General features: G+C 41.5%; 1 protein-coding gene and 1 long non-coding RNA gene across 2 annotated transcripts; one reads left to right on the top strand and one right to left on the bottom strand.

Moving 5' to 3' along the window:
- Window positions 1-366: 366 nt before the first annotated feature.
- LOC135327420 (uncharacterized) lies at window positions 367-3,027 on the bottom strand. The gene is made up of 3 exons (XR_010387532.1): window positions 2,973-3,027; window positions 852-968; window positions 367-530 (listed from the first exon to the last, which is right to left on the bottom strand). It is a non-coding gene; the product is annotated as an uncharacterized LOC135327420 (long non-coding RNA).
- XRCC2 (X-ray repair cross complementing 2) lies at window positions 2,706-16,809 on the top strand. The gene is made up of 3 exons (XM_064505739.1): window positions 2,706-2,863; window positions 7,298-7,379; window positions 13,712-16,809. The coding sequence occupies exons 1-3, from the start codon at window positions 2,714-2,716 to the stop codon at window positions 14,425-14,427; spliced, it is 948 nt and encodes a 315-aa protein (XP_064361809.1). The 5' UTR covers window positions 2,706-2,713; the 3' UTR covers window positions 14,428-16,809.
- The last annotated feature ends 2,170 nt before the right edge of the window (window positions 16,810-18,979 follow it).

Here is an 18,979-nt window from a genome sequence, read left to right as displayed (position 1 = left end):
AGTTTTCTGCCTCTAGAAACAGGACTGCTGGGGCGTAGAGTCCCTGGATACTATGATCTACTTATAGCTATACCGCATTAAGGACGATTCTGCTCTTCAGACAAAAAACAGTAAGGAGGGGGTATGATCCTGTTCTCCTAGTGCACACTATCACTCAGGAATGCTGCCGAGAAACATGGAAGAGTGCACACAGAACTAAAAAAAGAAAAAGTGAAATCCTTGCTCAGCTGAAGCCAATGGGAAAAAGTTTTTCTGCTTACCTATGCTAACATTTTTCTCTAAAGTTTAAAGGTGAATGGCAGAGATGTACTCTACAGGTAGATTGACACCCTCCCCCCCCCCCCCCAAAAAAAAAAAAGGGTGAAAAATACATGGACAGTTTTGAGAAAACCTTACAACGTTGGATTTGGTAAGATGCCAGCGATGCTCACTGCTGAAGTTCAGAGAGCAGGGGTGCAGGTTGACAGCTGGAGATCTACGTAATGACTGGTTTGGCGTTAGAGTCAAACAGCCAAAATGTAGCTTTTCATCTGTAAGCAAAGAGAAATAACAGTATTAACAAATGAATGGGGAAAAAAAAAACCCACAAATGTGACTCCTTATCAAGCAGAGTGCTGTCAAAGTAAGTGTCAATTTTCTAACTTCACAATACCAGCCACACTGTATTACGCAAATGAATGCAAAGGTTAAACATGAAAGATGGTTAAGGCAATCTGCCTGTCAAAGTGACCAGTATATTTTGGCTGTTACAGACTAAATTCTGTTACATACTAAATATATCAAGCAATTAAATATCCATGTTTTTACTGCTGGTGTACTGGTGTAAATACTGGTATATTTAATGTTTTTACCCTCTTTTTCTCAAATCTTCATGGCTTGATCTCCACTGAACTGTGACACTTCATCTTGCATTAGACTGTAATATCAAACTGCTGCTGTGTTCATCCATGCAGTCGAATAAGAGTTCCCTGTTGGGATACAGTCAGTGGTAAGTAATGACGAGGTAGGAGTAGGTTTCAGTCAGCTGGCCTTTATGCGTACTGTATATTTAATGTCTCTGAATTCAAATAGCAGTCACTTTTTGGAATTAGGGCAATGGCTTTAATTAGGGAACAACAACAAAGAACCTATAATTATGAAAAAAAAATCACGCGGTGGATGCAATGAGTAGTGTCTTTGTCATAAGTGGCAGTGAGTCCACTCTACTGTTGCGTTAGGTTCAATCATCAGTCAACTTCAGGGCCAATCACTTCTAATTAACAAGTCTTTTGAACTCTCCCAGGGAACGTGGTCCAGACCTCTAAGGTACTGTAGCTACAGTCAGGCACACAACTCTTGAAGTTCTATCCCTTATGTCGTTTTTTCCCAAAATTTGAGGCAGAGGCCTCCTTCAGTAAAATTAAACTAGTATTACTGAAGTTGCATTGTGTGATGTAAGTCCTCTCCCAGACATCCAGTTCTTTCTTCCTAGCAAACTATCCTTCTGTACTCTTGATAATTTTGCGTAGATGTAAATATACAGAAAATACAAAAGGCTGCTACAGATGCCAACAAGAGACCATCTCCTTTCCGTGCTTTAATAACCAATGATGTTAGGAACTGACACTAGAAGTATTGCTACAAGTTAGGTTACATCTCGCTGTTGTACTACTGTGGGCATCAGTCTAAAACGTTAAGGTAGAGTCAGGTGGCAGCAACAGGGTGCTGTGAAGGAGAGAGGGCTGCATAGTTTGGGTTGAAAAAAGAGTGGAAAGAGTAAACAAAGCCATCGCCTTTCATTTGAGGTTGATTCCTTGTGTATTCAGGCATCAAGATGGCTGAAACTCTTTTTAAACAGACAAACAATTTTTTTGAAGAAAGAACTCCCTCACCATCGCCTGCTCCTAACTGTAAGGACGTGCAGTACCGCTGATAACCTCGCTAAAAACATCTCTGCGTCTGCCCCTGCTCGTCCCTCTCACTGCCGGGTCGCGCAGCCGCCAAGGACGGGCTGAAACGCCGCGTTCCCGAAGAGATGCGTTACCCCGCTCCTCACCTCCGCAAAACCACACACCACAGCACCTCACCGAGCGACCGCATTAGCCCACTTCATTCATGTACAACTACGTAAAACGTGCCAGACCCCTTTTAATCTAAACCCTAAGTGACAGCAGACTGGGGCAAGAGATAATTTCACAGGCATCGCAGCTTAATCGCGGCCACACGGATGAATCTCCTTTGAGTCACCTCGGCCCCAGATGGCCGCTTCCTTAAGATGGCGGCCTGGTTTCCTCCCGCTTCGTCTGCACGCCCCAGGGAGGCAGCTTTCTCCCGGGAGACTCGTGGCAGTGATGTCCACAGCCCCGAAATACCAGGCCCCCACGCCGCCCAGAGGGACCCGGCACCCGCAGGGGCTCAAGGGGGGCCGAGCAGGCCGCCGTGCAGCCAGCCACCACCACTGCACCAAGGAGCCCGCCACGCTCCAGCAGTGCCAAAGCACCGGCCCATCAGACGACCAGCACTCTGAAAATAGCCTCTGCCCCCTGCGGCGACTAGTCCCCAGGGAACCCCAAGCAGCATGTCGGCACGGCGCGGGCAGGTGTGACGTGGCCCCGAGACGGGTCTCGAACCCGCGACCCGGCAGCACGTAGCAAAGGAGCGCCCCCCCGCTCTTCCCCCGGGCCGAACCACGCACGCGCGGCAGCCGCCGCACGGGCTGCGTGCTTCAACGCGCATGCGCCGCGGGGGGGGGGGGGCCGCCGCGGTAGCGCGCGTGCGCGGCGACTGCTGCTGCTGCCGCCGGCCTCGAGGGGGAGCGGCGGCTCCCCCTCCCCCAGCCCGCGCGATGGGTGACGCGTTCCGGAGGGCGGAGTCGGGCACTCAGGTGAGGCGCTGCCCTTCCCCCCCCCACCCCAGTGACCCCCCCCCCCCCCCGGCCGGGGATGGAGGGAAGCGTGGTGGCGGCCTCTCCCGCCGCGCCGGCGGCCTCTCACCCCCCTTTTCGGGCGGTGCAGCCCACAGCGCCGCCCTTCCTTCCTCCCTCTTTCCCCCTGAGCCGCCCCCCGGGCGGGCCGGCCCGGGCATCCCCGCTGGCGGCCCTGCCCTGCGCTGGGGGCGGGGCGCCCCCGCGGGGCCGCTGTGAGGGACGCGGGACCCGGCGCCGCGCCCTTCCCGCCCCCGCGCCGCCCCTCCCCCACGCCGCCTGCCGCGGCCGCTTCACGCGCGGGGGGAGGGGAGGGGCCCCGCCGGGCAGGGCCGCCCGCGGCGCTGCGGCCGGGAGGCGCCGCCTGAGGGGCCGCGGGGGGGGGGGTGGCTCTGAGGGGGCTCCCCGGCTGCCGTTTAAACGCTTCGTTTCGGTGGTTTTCAAGTGCGTCGCCGACTTGGAGCCGGCTTCAGGCGGGCCGCTGCCCCGGCCCTGGTGGGCAGCGCTGCCTGGGGCGCTTGGGGGGTGACGGGCGGTTCAAGGGGAGCTCCTGGGGTGTCGCAGTGTTACCTTTGTACGTGTTTTCCTCACCCAAATGTTGAAGCAGAAGGTATAAGGAAGAAGAGATGTTGAATACGGAAGGTTTGGTCTAAATAAATAGTACAAAACTTAAAATTGCCTGTTCCCCTTTAGAGGAAAGGGATTTGAGGGACACCCCCCCCCCCCCCATGGTTTACCTGCTTGTTACTTCTGCTTGTAATCAGGAAACTAATCACTTGCAGGTTTGTGTGTTGCTGTATAAGAATATGCTGAGTAGTGTATGCAGAAGCATAGAAAAATGCCTGATAAATCAGTACTTATTTCTTGTTAAAGTTCCGCCTTCTTAAGCCCTTCTGGCACTTAAAGTAATATTAATAATGTGTCCAGTATCGGCAAGCACACATGCAACTTAAGGGCACGAATTTGGCTACGCCTTCAAGTGGGTAGGTGTGTTTGTCTGCACCTGCCCGTGATGGGACAAGCCACCAAACCCGAACGAGGGAAGAACTGATCAAGGATGGCATAAGAAAGAATCAGTAACGTATTAATATATAGCACAGCACATCGTGAAAGCCCTCGAAACAGAAGGTTGAGATGTTATTTCCTCAAATGGCCTCGTGTAAAATCTGGTTTTAGTGAGGGTTGTACTGAGACCGCAGTCGTGTACCTTTGTTCTTTAGCATAATTAACGTGACAAATCAGAACTTTTCACACCTTTGGTATGTCACAGTAAAATAAATGATAAATTACTAGCATATGTCTTTGTGCCCAAAGTTTACAGAAGCTCAGTTAGAGTGGTTATAGTGCTTGAAAATTAAGTTTTGTCCCATACTTGAGATATGTTTATGTTTGTAAATATCCTGTAGGTTAGCTCACAGCCTCTCACATAGTTTGAGTATTTAATTTGAATTTCTTTAACATTTTAATGAATAGTATCTCATTTCTGACAAGACCTACATGTATGCCTACACTTTTGCATAGCTGTTGAAAGCGGTATAGGATAAGCGTAATACATTAGTCAATGGGACTGCCCATATGCATAATTCTTTATTAAAAAGATGGAAATAAGTTATAAAAGACATTGTTGAAATATTTTTGAATGTTGTCAGCCTCGTCATTAATGAAATTTAATCCAGTTATTGCCCAGCTTAGGCTGTATATCTTACTTTCTACATGTAACTGTCTACATATGTGAAGAAGTTTCTTGCTAATGTAATTAGACTTTTCAAGAACACATAGTAGGAGTGAAGACCTACCACTGAGAAGGTTACTAAAAGGTAATATTTTATATAGAAAAAGCATTATGAAGGAAGAAATGAGCACCTGCAGTTAAATTACAGAATCAAAAGTTTCTAATACGTGATTTGAAACTGTATTTTTCCAAGTTCTTCCCATTCAAAGGCTTCCTTCAGCAGTGCTGTTTGTGTCCTGTGAGCTGTCCACACCGAAGTGTGCAGCATCTGATTTCCACCACTGAGATTACCCCTTTAATTGCCACAGATTTCTCCTCCCCCCTTTTATAGGAGAAAACATAAAAAGGTAAAATGGAAATGGTTTCCCTGGAGCGGAGCCAAGATACTAGATAGCCTTTGCTTGTTTGAAAAATGCATGTTGTCACTATCTTTAATGTCTACTGAGCTGAAGGATTCCTGACTTACATCCTACCTAGGTGCAGCTTTGCTTCAGTCTCCTTTGTTGTAGTGTCAAGAAACCTTTGTTGGATTTGAAGCAAAACTGTGAGTTGTTTCTGCCAGGAAACCCCGTTGCGCACAGCGTGGCACTAATGAGGCAAGTGCCTTTGGAGACTCTGTTTCAGAACTCGGAAGTAAATACAAGTTTGATAAAAACACAGGTGCGCTAACATCAGCAAATTACCATAAATTGCCTGCATGAGAACTGCTCAAAGTAAGCACCTGTAGTTATTTACAATGAATGCATAAACTTGTCTTTTAAGTAACCACAGATTGTATTTAAACTAAAATGATCAATCCACCAACCCAAAGGTCCAGCAGTAAGCTGGAAGGGTTATAATCTAGGAGGCAAGGACTCCCTAGTCTCCATAAAACAAGCTGCATAGAGAATGTGTTTGCTAATGTAAAATAGATTTGGGAGCAGGAAGCTGCAAGGCGTCGGTGGCTGGCCTGCACAAATGTGCCCAGACCGTGTCTTGGCACCTGGCGTTTCCAGCCTGCCCTGCAGAGCTGGCGGCCCCCCGCCCCAGCGGTGCCTCCAGCCGAGCTGCCGTGATCTCTGAGCGGTGCTTCCTATCACTAAGGAATGAAGGGCATCAGAAACCAGCAGCCCGTGGTGGTTTTCCTGTTCCTCTCAACTTCCATGGCCTGACGAGCGAGTGAGAGATTTCCGGCCCTTCTGCCCGGCGGGCGCAGACCGCAGGGGGAGCCTCTCCTCCGCCGTGGCGCTGGGTTTTCGCGGTGGTGCACCCTGTGCACAGGTGCTACCCTTGGCAGACCCCTCGGTTGGTGCAGGCTACATACGCCTGTTTTTTTGGCTTTGTCCAGGTCACAGAACCCTACTTTTTCCCAAAATAAGAGTTTGCTGGGTGTTTTGTACATTGCACAAATGCATAACAGGAGGCTCCACAGATCTAGAGCAAGGTCAACTCAAGTGTTTCGATAATCGTTCAGTGGACATGTCGGAAAACTCTTGAATGTGTCTGAACAGGCAAACACATTGACGTTTTGTTAATGGAAGGAAATGTTAAAATGTCAATGAAAATGTCACACTTAGATTCACATCATGACCACCTGAAGTAAATTCAGGGTCATTTAATGGAGTTTTATTCCACTATTAAAGGCAAACACAACTGTTCAAACAACTTTTAAGAATTCAGAGCGAATGTCGCTCATCAATATGGCAGGGAGGAAAGCGAGATAATGCAGTGTACATTTAGAGTTTTGTGCTCACTGCTCATTTGATGACAGGCCATAAGGAGGGTGGGAGAAAGCTGAATGGGATTTTTTGTTTTGCTTAAATCTTTAAATGACAGCTTGGTGCCTTGTAGATTGGAATATTTGGCATCAGGATACACGTTATGGCAGGGCCTTCAGCATCCCAACAGTGTCCTTTCCCCTGTGTTTTAATGTATGTGTGGAGTAACATCTCTAGCACTGGGTAAGGTGTTCATTCTTAGATTATGAATTTATGGCAGAACTACAAATAACACAGGCTGTGTGAATGAATACCTGTCTACTTGTTATGCAAATACCTGTCAGTTTAAAAAATGGTCCAAGAACTTTAGAGTAACCTGTTTTAAAATGCATCTGCTTTACGATGGGTTTTGGAATAACATGCTTTACAAATGGTAACTCGCTTTACGTATATGAACTTGCTTTAAAAAGGTTTAAAGAGCCACCGTATGTTAACTATTATTAATCCATGCTATATTTGAACAAGTAACTATGATATAATAGGATTGGTAGTCCAGTAGTGGGTTGTGGCAGTGATGGCTATTACAAACGTTCTTCTTTCCCTTTGTTCTGTAAAATAGCAGCACTGCTGTATATCAGAGGCATTCCCTCTTGCTAGTCTACCTGTACATCTTTTTTTTTCCCCCTTTTCTTTTTTTAGCTTTATTTTTCCTAAGGTATATCAGCTTATTGTTGCCATAGAATCTGTATGTTAATTGCTTGTAAGGATAGAAACTTCTGTTCATATACTCCAGACTATGGGTTTGTGTATGTGTTTATGAAAGCATTTTAATATCAAACCAATCTTTTGATAGGGCTGTCACTGAAAACCTCCAGTTCTCTGGTTCTTAGTGTATCTTTTCATTTTGATTCCCAAGCTCCACTGTTTTTAGGTAACAGTATGTCTGTTCTTTCTTTTCTTTAAAAGCTACTTGCACGACTTGAGGGCAGAAGTTCTCTGAAAAATCTTGAACCTTATCTGTTTGCTGAGGAAGGATTTCCTGTTCATGGTAAAAATGTATCTTTATCTTATTTATGGAAAAATGTCAGTGTAAAAGTATGCTTATCTCTGTCATATTGCTCTGAGAATACAAATAGATCTTTTTTTGCCCTGGATTCAGAATTTTGAGTGTTGATGTAATTCACTTACATCTTAGGCAAACTAGATAAAATGGAATAATACAGAGTCACCATGTAAACATTATTAAATGGATTTAAAATATCTAATTCACATGTGCAAAAAACTATTGTAGATGAGGAAATACCAAGCACGTTGGTATGTTTCTAGTAGTGTTTTACAGAAATTCATTCCGATTCTCTCATGTAACCTTTTTATCAGTTGTCTAAAAACCCTACAAAATCATCACTGTAAAAATTTGCAGAGAACTTGAGGTTCAGTAAATATCAAAGAGCTCAGTGGTATGGAATGGTCTGGATCAGTTAGTAAAATGGGCATGAGCAAACGGTATTTTTAAATAAAGCCAAGTCATCAAGCCTTACATCCTGGCCGCAGAAATGCAGATTATACTTAGATGATGAAACTTTGGAAATGATTCTCTAATGAACATAGATATTAATCAGCTGAATGAGTTCATGGAGGATGTTATGATCAAAATGTCTTATTCCTTAAGCAAATAAATAAGAATTTTAAGTGAAAGTAGAGGAACCGGGTACCTGTGTTTGACACTGGTGCAATAAGCTTAAGGTAGGTTTAAGGTAGGTTCTCTATTGCTGGAAGTTTTTAGATCAAGACTGGATGTTTTAATGAAAGAAATTACTGAGCTTAGACAGGAATTAACTCACTTAGTATTTTCTTGATTATTCAAGAAGTCAGACTGTTTTTTCAGATTATTTGAAATTCCACAGATTTCACAACGGAAGAGACTACTGTGCATGTGTGCACAACCTAGAAATACATAGTAAAAAAGATGCATGAATGGCAAACTTAAAGGATCGTGTCGTGATATACCACAGTTGTTGAATATATATATGAATGGATTTTATATGAAAAGTATGTGGCTGTAGTGGTTATCAACATACTTGTCTGCAGTTTGAATTCCCACAAATTATAGAAGGACCAGAAGAAATAGCAGAAAAGCCAATGAAAAGAGTCAAGATAATTGGGTGAGAGATGATGCTTAGTCTAAAAATGTAGTCATTGTGAGACCATTCATGTGTATTTTGCAGCACTTGGGAATACATTAGGGCTTTTTGCCTGCCCCCAGATATTTAAATATGATGTAACAAAGATAAAGGGCAGAGAAATATTGGTAAGACAGGGTGAACAGAGCAGAGAAGGTTATTAAGTTCTCTCAGTTCAGAACTGTTTCGTTACCCCACAAAAATTAAGAACCAGCAGTGAAATTGGGATATGCTGTAAAAAAAGTTCCTGAGGTCTCAACAATTTTTTTTTTAAAGACAAGATATTTTTCTCTTGAAAAAATAAAATAACAAAAATGTTGATCTTTCAGGCTGTTTTTTCGAGCTTTACACGCAAAAAACAAACAACTGAACTGAACTGGGCACATCCTCCTAGGACAGACTGTATGAAGCCTTCCTAATGGTCAAGAATTGCCCTTGCTGTCACAGTCAATGGTGTTACATAATTCCATTCATAAAGTTACCAGCTTCGATCTTAAAGCTACCTAGATTGTTTGTTTCTGTCCAGTGACAGAGGTTCCAGAATTGAGGTTCCAGAACTTCAGTTCTCAGATGGCTGGAAACCTTGTAAATTCAATGCTCATTCCTCACTATGCCAACATTATTATTGAGCTTTAAGAGCACTTCAGTTTTTCTTTTGCTTTTAACAAATGGCATCAGTCATTATTTGTATTGGTCATGCTTTTTGGCTGACACTAATGGAGCTGCATAAGATACTTGCACCCATTTTTAACTTTATATGCACAAAGGGACTTCACCTTTTCTTAAATTTTTGCCTTGTCTTTTAATACCACAAAATAATTTTTGGCCATAAACATTGCATCTATTTATGTGAGTCCACGTGTTATTTTGATTTTTTTTTTCTTGTTATTCAGTCTTAAATCCCTGTTGCAGATCTGCCTTTCCATTTGCCATAAACTTGGTTTTTAGTAAGTCACTCTGGAATGTTGTAATGCATTGTCCATGAAGTCCATAATAAACAGCTCTTAATGTAAAATGGTATATGATTAAAACAATGCAAAAACTTAAATTATTCTTCTTCCTGATGGTATTTCAAACAAAGCAACATATATATATGTTTCAATAAACTATACAAAGGTTACATCATAATATGTATGTCAGAGTACTATAAAATAGGAGCAGCTAATATAGGTGCTGCTGTGATATTCCAGGCATTGCTTCTAATTATGATGGAATTGTATGTTTAAGAACACATAAGCATATTAAATACATACCATTTAAGCTCTTCTGGAACAGAGCAAAAGTGACATGAGCTTTTAATAATCTTCCACTATTGCCAGTCATATTTCTCCTTATGCCACTGGTAAGAAGGTGTGGGTGTCGGTATTAAGCTCCTGATGTTCAGCTGTAGTATGACACCCCAAATTAATTTGGAATAAACATTTTGCCCTTCTACCCCACTTATAAATGGCAGAAATATTACTGAATGACAGAAATGTTACAGCTTCTGCACAGTATTGTAAATTACTAGCCCAGTAACTTCAAGGTATCTGATGGGGTGACACCCACAAAGCTATTGCCAAGTATTCTAAAAGCCTGTTTATAACTGCAATGTCAGGAAGTAATTTTACTAACATTTGCTAGTGTAATGATTACCAACAAAACTTAGACTCCGCTATTTCAAAGATGACACTGAATTTATGACCAGGACTGAGCACAGTGTTTCAGCTGAAAATATATTTATTAATATTGAAGTTTATGCAGCATTATGTAGTTTATCCTATTGTTCTCTTTAGTCTGCTCCCAGTGGGCGAGCTCAGTTTTGTGTGCAGCTGAAGCTGCTATGAGCCAAGTAGTGTGTTGCCATAGACAAAGTCACTCCTTAAAATGTACTTCTTGAATTTGCCAGTACTGAATTTCATCTGAAATTGTTCTGCTCTGCCATCTCGTTCTGGCAAGTCATCACAGTCTGAAGTCTGTATTAACCTAGTTAGTTTGTCTTCTACACGTTTTGCCAAGCTAATGCAACATTTGCCTATTGGTATTATTCCTGTCAGGCAACACCAAATCATAGTGGAAAATTCCCATTTAACTTTCTTCCATGTTAAAACGACCATTCCTATCCTGACTCCCAAACTGTTTCCATCCTGTGACAGTATCTCTTTACTTATTCTCCTTTTAAATTATTTTGACATTTACAGATGAAAATATATTCGTAGGATGATGCTAGTACTGATCGCTTAGTTTCTTCCGTGGCCACTTGACAGAGTGTCAGAGGCTTTTTGACAACATTGTTAGCCACACTTCTTCCTCTGCTGTGTCATGATTTGTCTGCTCTGATCCAGAAGGAGGAATTTCTTTATCTTGGTGTAACAGCCCAGTTCCTAATTAAATGAAACCTTACATTTATAGATGTTGCTATAAATGGCTTCTGTTTTGCACCAGTTCTTCTTGTGGGCAGCCTCTTTGGTAATCATGAAGGCACAGAAATCCCCTGCTCCCTTGAGGTTTTTTTACTGTCCAAACTGTTATTCTCTTCAGAGTATCAGCATAACGTAAGAGTTTTAGTCACACCACAGCCCGGATGTGTATCTCCATCAACTGTATTGAACAGACTTTGAAAGGTACTTAGCTGTCTTGCTGTTAATATTTATAAACCACCACCACAAAAACTCTTTTAGAATGATTTTTTTTCATTCAACTTATCATTTTTACTTAAATGAGTTTATGCTAATTCTGGCAATAAAAGCTCTTCCAGTGTCCTGTGAGTTACAGCTCCCTTATGTAAAGTTTTGTAGGAGGTAACACACAGACTTCCTGATAAAACATCTTTTAAATTGATGAAGTCAAGCGTGCACTTCACAGAATACTTTTTTTTTAAAATCACTACTGAACACTGACTCAGATCTGCCCACTGCTGCTTGTGAATGGGCATATAGAGTTGCTAGGTTATTTTTTAACAAGTCATATTCTGCTATAAAGGTAGTTGTAGCAATCCGTGTTGTGTATTTGCCCAATCAAGTCATTGATCTGGATGCGAAAATGCCAGTCAGGGTGGAAAAGTCGTGTGCAGAAGCCAGTGGCAGACAGAACATATATTTTGTTCTTTCATAAGAAGGGCCCTACACAATTGTTTTAAATTTCTCAATAGACTTTGCAGTAGGAGGGAGGGAATGACCTACCAGCATATTTCAAAGGACTTCTCCAAGCTGGTGCCATATCCTAACAGGGCTCTGTTATATCACCAGCACTGTGTATGTGACACAGCAGAGCAGCAGCTGGCTGCAAGTGGCAGAGTTGGATATTGCCACCTCTGAGCACGAGGAGAAGGTGAAGACCTATGTAACGTGAGGAGTCATCTTTCATCTCAAAAGTGGGGGAGGGCCATTCGGCACAGATAAGTAAGGGTTTGGGAGGCAATGAGGTGGTGGGTTTTTTTTAATATATATAAATTTTGAAGTATCGAATGTTCAGGAAAATGGGATTGCCATTTTGGAGAACTGATGAACTTCATTACGGAGAGTGGTCTGCGCGCCACTGAAATGGATAGAATTATTACATCGGGTGTAAATTGCTTGTGATGTGTGAAGAAAGAACATAGTCTTTTCCTCTTTACCTCTCATCTCAAGCTGCTGCTTGACGTTGTGTGCACCTATGAACAAACAACATCCTCTGGAAGTTGGGTAATGACTTGAAAAACCCTGTTAACTCAGGCAGGCACAAACTTGTTTAAGTAAAATTGCAATTAATTCTCTGTTCTTGCATCGCTCCTGTGGAAAGCTGTTGTGCCATTTACACTTGCCAAGGTCATGGAATTCTGTCAGCTTCCTGCAATTACAGTTGTGTGATTCTCCTTCAGCTAGAGAGAATTGAAGTGTCCACCTTGCTGCATATGCCTTTACCCTTTTGCGTAAAATCCAAAATGTCTTAAATGTAATCCAGTTTCCTAAATTAGAAATTTATAAAAAGCAATGAGTAAATAACTTTTTTTTAAAGTCTTGCTCTGATATAAGACATAGGAAGCCTTTGGAGAAGACTTCAGATTATCTTACATTCATATCTGCCAAAATAACCAGTTCCCTAGAAATGGGTTATGCTTTTTTATTAATGTTTTAAATTTATGTGAAACATTTTATCAGCACGTAACAATCAAGCAGTTAGGCTGAGTCCATTTATGAAAAGAGAACCTCTGCTTCAGACAGTAGAATGGTTGCTTGGAGTTAAAGGAGTCTGTGGTTTCCCCTTGTCAAAAGAAGCGACTTCATATTACGATCACTATAGAATTAAGTGCTAAATAAATATACTGACGTTCTCTTTACTTGTCACAGACTCCTGCTGGTGTCTTGTGTGTGCACAGATACTGAACAAGCACATAGCAGACATGAAATGCTAAAGGCCATTCCATGCTACAAAAATAGCTATGTCGCCATGATTTGTACCTCCAACATGTCTTTTTTTTTTCCTTCTCTCCTCCTTCTTTATTTCTTATTTTTGTGTCTATAGTGTAAATACATGGTGTCTTAGCCAGTCCTTTGTGTAGCAGCTTCCTCTTCAGCCTTCGTCTACTTATAACGATAGAGAGGTCCTGTAATCCAGTTGCCAACTTTGCATTGATGTTGATGTCTTAGGTGCTATTGGTATCTTTTTAAACTTTTGTTCACAAGTTGATTTTCTTCAACTTTAGAGGCCTTTCTTGAAAATTGAAATTTCTCTTGGTAGATGCTAACCAGAATTTAAACGATTTTTATGGCTGTGCAAGGCTTTAAAATGCATTTTCCAGTTAGTGGTAACAATACGATAAAACAAGTACAATTGTTACTGGTTACCATTAAAACAGCCGAACTTGTGTTTCGTGATCCCTGCTTTCGGGGGCCGTGTTAGGAGGGACAAGAAAGGAGGCGAATTCCATTTTTGTTCTATTTGCAAAAGCATTATGAAGCTGCAGGACTCCCAAAGCTAAACGCAGGAAAGTAGTCCTCTGTTAGTGATTATAATGAAGATGCAATAATCTAGTTTAACTGGAACTAATAGATGGACATTGTGGGGTCTCTAAATAGTTCTCAAGCCTAACTTTCAGAGTTAATGAGCGCTTGTACTTCCCAATGAAATGAATGAGTTGTACGTATGCAGCACCTTTGAAAATGGGTTCAGTGAACATTGATAATTCTGTCTGAGCTATAAATGCTCTTGCCTGACAGTTTGCTGCTTTGTTTTTGAACAGGAGACGTCATTGAATTCCATGGTCCAGAAGGAACAGGAAAAACAGAAATGCTTTATCACCTCATAGCCCGCTGCATCCTTCCAAAATCAGGAGGAGGACTGGAAGTGGAAGTCATGTTCATTGACACAGACTACCATTTTGATATGCTTCGTCTAGTTACCATTCTTGAACACAGATTGGCGCAGAGCACAGAAGAAATGATAAAACAATGCCTAGAAAAGCTTTTTCTTGTTAACTGTAATAGTAGCACTCAGCTACTCCTCACTCTTTACTCTTTAGAAAACATGTTTTGCACTCACCCCTCTCTCTGCCTTTTGGTTGTAGACAGCATATCAGCTTTTTACTGGATAGACAGAAGCAATGGAGGGGAGAGTTTTAGCTTGCAGGAGATCAATCTGAAGAAATGTGCTGAATTTCTTGAAAAGCTTGTAAGAGAGTATCACTTAGCCCTGTTTGCAACAACACAAACAATCATGCAGAAATCTACAAACTCTGCAGAAAGCTCTTTTTCTTTAAAACTTCAACATGAAACTGATACAGACTATAGGCCTTACCTTTGTAAAGCATGGCAACAAATGGTAACACACAGGATGTTTTTTTCTGAGCAGTCTAACCCTGGCAACAGCAAAGCCTTTTCAGTCATTTCTTGTCACATCAAAGAAAAGCATGTAGTAAAACGGTCATTTAGTATTGCAGAATGTGGAGTTCAGTTTTAACTTCTTTGTTTTTAAAATGGTGGCATATCTCAGTGCTTTATGTAGTTTTAGTGCCTTTTAAACTGGTTGGTTGTCTCTGGTTGATTAAGAATTTTTGTCACCATTCACTTAAAATTTAGTGAAGGGCAGAAAGCTTAAAATGTTTGAATTACTGAAAAAGTTCAGTCTAAACTAGTGGGAAATGTTGAAATTATTTGTTTCTGGTTAATGCATAAAGAGATTAAATCAAGCAAATTAAAAACAAAGTCATTTTAAACTCCTAATATCCTTCAGTAACGTAACCTACATGGTATGCAGCCAAAAGCACTGACAATTTCTGGGTCTTAATGCTTTTCACTCCTCCTCTTCCAAGCTACAGAAATAGGAACCTAGTTGTCCATGTGGGAGACTGCAAAAAGGCAAGTGTTCGCTCTTTATAAATATTGGTCTTGGTTCATTCCCTGTAGCCTAGGGTATATGAAATGTATGCGCTACTTTGCCTAGAGAAGAGGAGTCATTTTCACAGCCCGGTAAATAGTAGCAGTCCTGACCATGCTTCTCCAAGTTTGCACTCCCTCTGTTTACATTAGCATGCGCCTGGAGAAGCAAGGATTGCAGGTGTTTTCACCCCTGCAAACATCTGGCTTTGAAGGAGCTAAAGCCATCGCAAAAATGGAGGCCCAGTTTCCATAACTGAAGGAAAACAAAAGACCCAGCCCTGTGTACCCACGAGTTTGTTCTGCATGCAGCAAACAGTTTAGCCTTAGTCTTTGAAAGTGAAGAAGGTTGTTCCGTTCTTTTTTTTTTTTTAAGACATATGCACAGACATAAATTTCTTCCCTGCCCTCCCTCATTATTCCCTCCCACTTCTTTCCCTTCCCCCGCGCTTCCTAAGAAATCCAGGAATGCCATGCCTCTGGTCTTTACCGATATGCATTTGCCACATACAGAACATTTATGTGCAGGATTTGGCATGCAGCATGTTGCAACTCTGGCAAAGGAGATTCAGAACTTATGAGAAATGCCCTACAGTTCTGGCAAGGGAGACCATATTATTTATTAACCTAGAGTGCCCTTTGAAAGCTTCAAAGTGCTTTACAAGAAAGAAAATTGCACACACTACATTATATAATACAAAAACTTACATTAGCTTACAAATTTAAATTACTCTAAACAAGGGGAAAATATTACAGCAATATTCGTTCAGTCATGTCGCACAACATGCTTTCTAGTTTAGATTGAACAGATTATTAATAAGAATACATATTTAAGAAGTATCTAGCACTGTATCTTTTTGAAGAAGATCCTTCAGAAAACTCTGTTGTGAGAATCTTACCATTTAATTTCCAGACTTCTGAAGCCAGCCGTTTTAAGCTGAATGTATATCTAGATTCCCATATATAATAGTTAGGTGTGTGTACTCAGACTTCTGTATATAGGAGCGTATAGGCGTACTGTTGTTTATAGAATAGACAGCTAGGTGATTTGGCTGGATTTTTTCAGAGTTGCTGAGCAACTATGTGTCCCTCTAGCCCAATATGCTGCCTCTAACAGCAGCTGGTACCAAAGGCTTTGGGAAGTGTGAGGAAAAACTGTTTTCACTGGCGCATCCTCCAACTTCCCACAGCTCGGGGTTTAGGGTGCTCTCGACCAGAGGTTGCCTTCAGACCACAGCGTTCAATAGCCACTGATCAAACCTATCCTTCATGGATCTACTTAATCCATTTTTAACCTGTTTATCCTCCATGGCTCCACAGTGGCTTTTCACAGTGAATTTAGTTTAATTATTCTTTCCATGGAAGAACTTCTTCCTTTCTTTTCTCATTTGATACCTGCTGTCTGATCATTTCTTCATGCCTTCCAGTTCTTTTTGTGTGAGACGTAATGAGTAGACTTTCCCTTTTCAACGTCTCTGCAGCAGTGATGATTTTGCACACTTGTCGTTTCACTTGTGCTTTCTGTGCCATCACCACCATTATTTATTTCAGAACTCATAAGTACACAAATACATGAAAAAATGTACAACTTCCCCATTCAGCCTGGACTGGACCAGAGTTAGATAGTTTAACATGTATGGACACTTAAGCTGGGAATTATTGTACAGGCCATAGTTGCATTTTTTTGTACAAAATAGGGGGATGTAAATATAGCTATAAAACTTTCAAAGGTGCAAATTGTAGAAAGACTGTACAATTTCTACTTTAAAAAAATCAATACTCAGTTTCTATCAGAGAGTAGAGTTCTAGTGAAGAAAAAGTGCTTCATAAGATCATATTTGCTAAAAAATGTTTTTGAGGGAAAAACAGTGGAAATTATGCTGGAAAAAAGCTTTTATATTTTTCACAATGTTTCATATTTTGCATTGTACTATAAAATAAAAGCCTAAATTGAAATGAAACCAAAGTTCTAATTGATCAAAAAGGTTGAAAATTTTGAAATCTTTTTTTTACTTTGAATACAGATTTTTTTATAATTCTCTAGTAATTGTGCTGTTCATGCTCTTCACATTTCTGTTCGATACCCACCCAGCCCAGCTTTCAAAGCTGTTGAGCAGCTGCGTTTCCGTGTGAGACCGTGTGCAATTTGGGAGTGCACTGACCTCCTCTGCCAAAATTAGGCCATTCAGGAAAAAGAACCATTCGGATGCAACACTGGAAAAGATGCAGTGATGAAGCACCTGGGAAGCAATAATTTGGCTTGTACCTTCATTAACTGTGGGTAAAAAAAATGTGTTTTTTTACCATTTTTTCAATGAAGAGCAAAAGGTAAGTGCCACTGCATATTGCTAAGGGTGAGCAAAGAATTCACAAAGATCTTTCTAAATTTGAATAGATCCAAGAATTTCTTAGAAATTAAAATCTTTCTGTGCCAGTATCATTGTGCTTCAGCTTGCTGTTGTATTATTAAGGATTTTGCATGCATACGAACTTGTTTTATACCTTAGATTTTTTTTGTTTGGTGCTTTGCATGCAACATTGAATTAAAGCAGCAAACTTGAAATACAGAGGAGCTAGTTCGCCCTTTTCCCCCCCATCTTTGTTAGAGAGTGCTTTTTAGCAAAAACAAATTAAGGCATTTTGCAGGCTTTATTTTTAAATAAACCAGTATGCCTACAGATACCTGGAAAGAAAATACAATTTTTATATTCAGCAAAAAGATTTTTGTATTCTAGACTTTTTTCATAGAGCAAATAAAATACAAATAACAGTTTGCTTGGTTTAAGTTTCTACTTGCACACAAAATTCAAGTTTCCTTTTTCTTATGTAACTGATGCCAACCATTAAATTATCCACAGAGTCTGGAAATGGCAGAAGATAAAGGTTCCCATGTGGAAACATATCCACGGTTGTGTTTTTACTGGAGACTAACAGGCAAAGGCAGAAAGCAATACTGTTTTGATGGCTGCTAGGCACAAGACTTGGACCATGTCATGGAGAGGAACAATGTGACATTTTAGTTATTTTCTATGGCTGCTGTAATAATTGTCTTTATGCCAAACTTAAAACCCACCTCAGGAGAAAGCCATGCCGTGTGACCAAATGAGCTCATTTAGGAAGGTCCAGCGAATCCTCACTTGCTTAAAAGCTTCAGATGGTTTTCATGCTTGCAACAACTATAGAGCCGCATAGGAGCTACATGTTTTGGAAAGAGGGGAAAACACTGGAAGAGATAGGAAGCCTCTGGCAGTGGAAAAATGCTGCTGGCTGAGAAAGGAGCATCAGTACAATGCATCTGCAGGATCTTCTGGATGGAAAACTCTGGTGCCCTACAGCAGACTCTGAAATTAAAGGTCTGGCCAGCCTGTGCCTAAAAGGAGACAGCACAACGGCACTGAGCTATGAATAAAGTGTATCAAGACAAAAGGATTCTTAATATTGTCTTGAACTGTTAACTAACATGTCTTGCATGTTAAGGCCATGGTTGACCTGCAGGTTCTTCCCACTGAGGGATGAAACTGGTGATGGAGTCAACTATGTAGATGTTACATGGTTTATTCATAAAGAAGGCATAAAATCCTGTTCCTCTAGACTCAGGAGGAATTAAATGCAAAAACAGACTTCTTTTCCATCTTGTTTTTCTCCTTGCAGCTCCGGGTGTCTTCCCGACAGTCAGCACTTAGAGCCAAAAGCAGCCTCCCAGCTTTCTACATCAGGGCCATGCTCTAGTGGAAGTGGATAGTTTTCTGCTTTGCTGAGCATTTATGTGTACAGACCCTTTATTACCAGTATTATTATTATTACTTACTGAGATACTCAAATAGAAGAGATCTGAACCCATGTGACACCTCAGTGTAACTGGTAAGTACTTTTGGAGGCTTTATTGTATTTGCAGTCAGGAATAGTTTCACACAGAAGTAGATGGTTTTGAAGAACTGTGGCTGTGACTGTCCTTGGGGAAATGTTGGCAGCCTTCCCTCTACTTTCCCATGCTGCTTTGCATCCTACCCCAGGCAACTGCTCTGTGTACCTGTGTGACTGTGTAACAGTGACTAGATGTCACCTCCTTGCTGAATGCTGATTAAGAGCCATACTCTGGATCTTTGCACTCTCATGCTCCAGAAGGGTTGGCACAC

Source organism: Dromaius novaehollandiae, chromosome 2 (genome assembly GCF_036370855.1).
Source record: "Dromaius novaehollandiae isolate bDroNov1 chromosome 2, bDroNov1.hap1, whole genome shotgun sequence".
NCBI lineage: Eukaryota > Metazoa > Chordata > Aves > Casuariiformes > Dromaiidae > Dromaius > Dromaius novaehollandiae.
This window is presented reverse-complemented; position numbering and strand designations above follow the sequence as displayed.

What these genes read in the sequence shown, in the direction of transcription:
- XRCC2 (XM_064505739.1), top strand. Translation starts at nt 2,714, where the DNA reads ATGCGCCGCGGGGGGGGGGGGGCCGCCGCGGTAGCGCGCGTGCGCGGC. An exon ending in GGGCGGAGTCGGGCACTCAG is followed by an intron (nt 2,864 to 7,297) that starts GTGAGGCGCTGC and finishes TTTCTTTAAAAG; the next exon opens with CTACTTGCACGACTTGAGGG. An exon ending in GGAAGGATTTCCTGTTCATG is followed by an intron (nt 7,380 to 13,711) that starts GTAAAAATGTAT and finishes GTTTTTGAACAG; the next exon opens with GAGACGTCATTGAATTCCAT.